The sequence below is a fragment of the Euphorbia lathyris genome, chromosome 8, assembly GCF_963576675.1.
Source record: "Euphorbia lathyris chromosome 8, ddEupLath1.1, whole genome shotgun sequence".
Lineage (NCBI taxonomy): Eukaryota > Viridiplantae > Streptophyta > Magnoliopsida > Malpighiales > Euphorbiaceae > Euphorbia > Euphorbia lathyris.
The window spans coordinates 27620023-27624150 of record NC_088917.1 but is presented as its reverse complement, the minus strand read 5'-3'; the positions used below and the strand labels follow the sequence as shown (position 1 = coordinate 27624150).

Sequence of the window (4128 nt, the reverse complement as noted above, 5' to 3'; positions counted from 1 at the left end):
TGTTTTTCCATGAAAGAAAGATGATAACACTCGTATATGGAGATAAATGACAAGCATACGTACCACAACCACCCATAAACAGAGAAAGAACAAAAAAAACAATAAATAAAGATAAAACTATCAAATCTACCATAATAGACCAGTAAAAAAAATTGAAAAGAAAAAACAATACAAAGTAAAGAATAGGTTTATCTTCCGGTTATAAATTGGAAAAAAATCCTAAAACCTGAATGGAGAAGACAAAATTTTTTTAACAGCTAAATTTAGCTCTCAGCCGTTGAAAATATAGTTGAATAATTAAATTCACATCTCTAAAATAAAATAATTCAATAATTACTCTAAAATATAAAATACAAGAAAATTGTAACAATCACTCATTAGAAAGGGGCCTAAGAATAATAAAATTGGCCTACCATTTGAATTTAAATAAGTGGATGAAAATGTCTTTATGCTAAGTCAGCAACAACCCTTTTAATTGCTTCCTGGAAGCCAGACTCGTCCCATTCATTTCCCTGCATTCAAACATATTTTAATTAATTATCCTAATCACTCCACATATCTATATATTTAATAAATTTTAATTACTTTTATAAAAAAAAAAGAAAATTTTAATTAAAATAAACCACAGTTTCCTCCAAGTTTCCCAGTGCCCAAATATCAAATCTGCCTATCACTTTATACCCTCTTTTCCCTATAATTTCCGTCATAGAAAATTAAAAGGTCTTAATTATTATATGTGGTACCCATACACATTTTTATATACATGTTTTAAAAGATAAAAAAAACAAAAAATAAAAACCCCACTGGTAGACCTTCATTTCCACTATCTTCAACAGCATGCATTCATCCCATGTTTTGAAAAACCTAAAAAGAAAAATCCAGCTTTCGTCCGGTATTTTTCGGTGGATTCTATTCCAATTAAAACTTTATATTCGTATGCATTTGAATTCGAAATATAGCTTAAGCGATTTGAGATCGTTAATACCAATGTTAATTGGTGCACATTAAATTTCTTACTTATATTTTATAAAAATAAAACTATAAACATCAAAATACATGTTAAAGAGACGTTATTTGTTTGTCGAAAAATACTTTGTAGAAAAATATTTTCTTAATTTTTGGATATTTGTTGGCTTAAAAAATAAGTCAATGAAATTGTTTAAGTTAATCAATAAAAAAACAAACGAAAAATGTGAGAAAAATGTTTTATCCTTTTGAAAACAACAGCTACTCATCACTTTTTCTCGTTTTTCAGTATCATAGTCGAATGCCGACAAATATTTTATTTACCTATATTTTCCGATAAATAACGGAGCCTCACTTTATTTACATCTAAAATTGAATGTTTTACAATTAAAAAATGAAGTTGATATAGTTTCTTTATAGACATAAAAAAAACTTATTTTGGAACCCTAAAATAAATAGATTTGAAATGCAAATAAAATAGGTAATGCATTTTTAATCAAGATGTTTATAGTTTACTATGATAATTTCATGTGCTGAATTTCATAAGATTATATGATAATGCCGTGTCTTTATGGCATGAAACCGATTGAACTAAAATCTCAAACGGATAGTTAAAACCTAATCATATATCTTATATTAATCTCCGACATATATATGATGTATAATTAGGAGACAAACCTCAATATTGAGTCTCAAGATTACACGATTTGATGATCTTGATTCTTCAAAAACCGTAGAAGCTTCCATGGATAACAAGTTCACATTCTGATCTAGTTTCAAGAACTCAAGTATCCGAATCACCATGTCTGAAACTGAACATTCTCCTCCTCGTAAAACAACTTGCAAGTTAATGATTCTTTGTTCCTCCGATGTTGATTCTCTCACATGTCTAATCCGTACATCAATCCTTTCACCTGAATCTTCAACCGGAATCAACAACTGTCCCTCTAATTGCCTATTTCTTCTACTAAGCTCCTCAATTTGATCTCTCAAAGATGTCAAGTATTCCCTTGTTCTACTAAGCACTGAAGCCTTATCTTTCTACATGAAATAAAACAAAAACATAACTATATGTCACGGCGGATAGTGCAACTACGTATACTATTCTTAAAGATGCAAAATATTTTTACCTTGGCTTCTGGAGGGAGAAGTTTCCGCAATGCTTCGAAGCTTTCATTGATCTTTTCGCGCCTTTTGCGCTCCGATATCATATGATGCAACTGAGTGCTCGTCGGGCGACTAGCGAGCGTGTGTTCCCGTCGCGCTATCTTTAGGTTTGTGTAATAAGTGATTGATCTTTTCAGCATTGTTTGCCTACGGAGATTATATCTCACTGGAGCTGTAGGAGCTAGGTATTTCTTGAAAGCGCTAGCTCTGCGGTTTGACTGGGGAAGACGGGGCCAGTTAGGCATCGAAGAAGACGTTAAAACTGCGAGAATAGCTCGGGTTATCGCCTCATCCTCAATCTCTTGGTCAGGTAAATGAATGCTTCTATTAAGTGCAGAAGCCTGCATTGCTTGCTGGGGTTGTGCACTAGTACTTGCACTATAAGTACTTGATTGCTGCAAAGATTGCATAGGCTGTTGTTGAGGATGAAGTTGAGGAGTAGATGATGTTTCAATTGATTGAAAAAATTGCAGAATTTGGTTTGATGAGCCTGGTATTGCCCGTGATGAGGCGGCCGGCTCGAGAGTCACTGCCTCTTGTATGTGTGGAGTTGAAGAAGGATTGAGATTGAATAAAAGAGATGAACTTTCTGGGCTGTCTAGTGATAATGAAGATGATGTTGGCGAAACTCGGTTCGGACCAAGGGCTTGAGAAAGTTCTCTTAATGGAGATTGTTGCTGCCTAGATATTATATCATCTGAAAACCACTTCCTGATTGAACTTTCCAGGTTAACCTGGATGTCATTAGACCATCCCATTTCAATTTCTCCACTCCTGCACCCCAGAAAGACTGCAGTCTGCAATCATCATGTAAAAATCGTGTTATGTTATCTACATGTTCGATATGATATAAAGAAAAATGATAATCGTGTCGTGTTAATCTGCATGTAACTGGAAAATGGTGAAGTGAGCATACCTTAATCCTGGCTTCCTGCAACAACAACAATGACAGCACTAAATCAGCTACATTTATAAAGAATTCGATTCGAATACATTATAAGATGAAACCCTATGTTGCACAGATACAGAAACAGATACAGACACGGACACATATAAAATGCTACTAGAAAGGAGTGTCCGTGCAACATAGTATGAAAGTAATGCATAATACCATATAGAAATGTCTCTGGACACAAATAGACGCCATTCGTTGAAGATCAAATTGGTTAAGCTCTCGGTAGGGCTGGTTATTTACGAAAGCCATTCCAGGAACTCGGCTGATTGATTGATCAAAAAACGAAATGTTTCAATCAATGTAACATGTTGTTCACGTAATTGAATGAATGAAAGAACATACTCATTGATGAGGAAGAACATTTCTTGACAGTAATCATCAAACAGCCTCCGAGCTAAGCTCCCTGATGATGAACCAGGTTGTTGGGTGCTATCTTCACAGTAATAACCATCCAAGAAGAACATATGACTGAACCACCAGAGAGATCAAGAATCAGTGATTAAACTAATTAACATTGAAGAGATTAGGGATTAGAGTATAGAAAGTTACTCAGTTGGCTGAGGGAGATACAACCAAAGGCAAATGTAAGAGCAGCCAAAAGAGTGAAGTAATGAGCGGAGATAAGTGTTACGATCTGATGAACTGAGCAGGGAAAAGACAGTATCCATTTGAAGAAGAAGATGAAGAAGAAGAAGAAGTTGAGGTATAATTTGATGTCATTTAATTATACCTCGGCCTTTGAAGATCTCCATGGAAGTAAGATGATGATGGTGGTTAATTTAGAAAAGTAGAGTAGGTGTGAACAAAGGAAAGAATCAACTGATCATGCATCCATACATCAAGTGGAGGTTGAAGTTGATAGATAGGTTAGAGAATTAAGATTGAAAAATAAACAAGAGATTAAAATAATTAATGGAGAAGTTAGGGTTTTGTTTTGTGGTTTGAAGAAGAAGAGGAAATTTAGTTTGAAAAGTAGGAAAGAGAATGTCTAAAATGGTGAAGTAGAAAAAGGACAGAAGAAGTTAGTAGAGAGAGATGAG

General features: G+C 34.2%; 1 protein-coding gene across 1 annotated transcript; it reads right to left on the bottom strand.

The window, feature by feature from the left end:
- Positions 1 to 219: 219 nt before the first annotated feature.
- Positions 220 to 4128, bottom strand: LOC136203078 (putative transcription factor bHLH041). The gene is made up of 7 exons (XM_065994128.1): positions 3638 to 4128; positions 3431 to 3556; positions 3245 to 3350; positions 3050 to 3064; positions 2097 to 2930; positions 1645 to 2007; positions 220 to 512 (listed from the first exon to the last, which is right to left on the bottom strand). Exons 1-7 carry the CDS (start codon positions 3754 to 3756, stop codon positions 447 to 449), a joined length of 1629 nt encoding a protein of 542 aa, XP_065850200.1. The 5' UTR covers positions 3757 to 4128; the 3' UTR covers positions 220 to 446.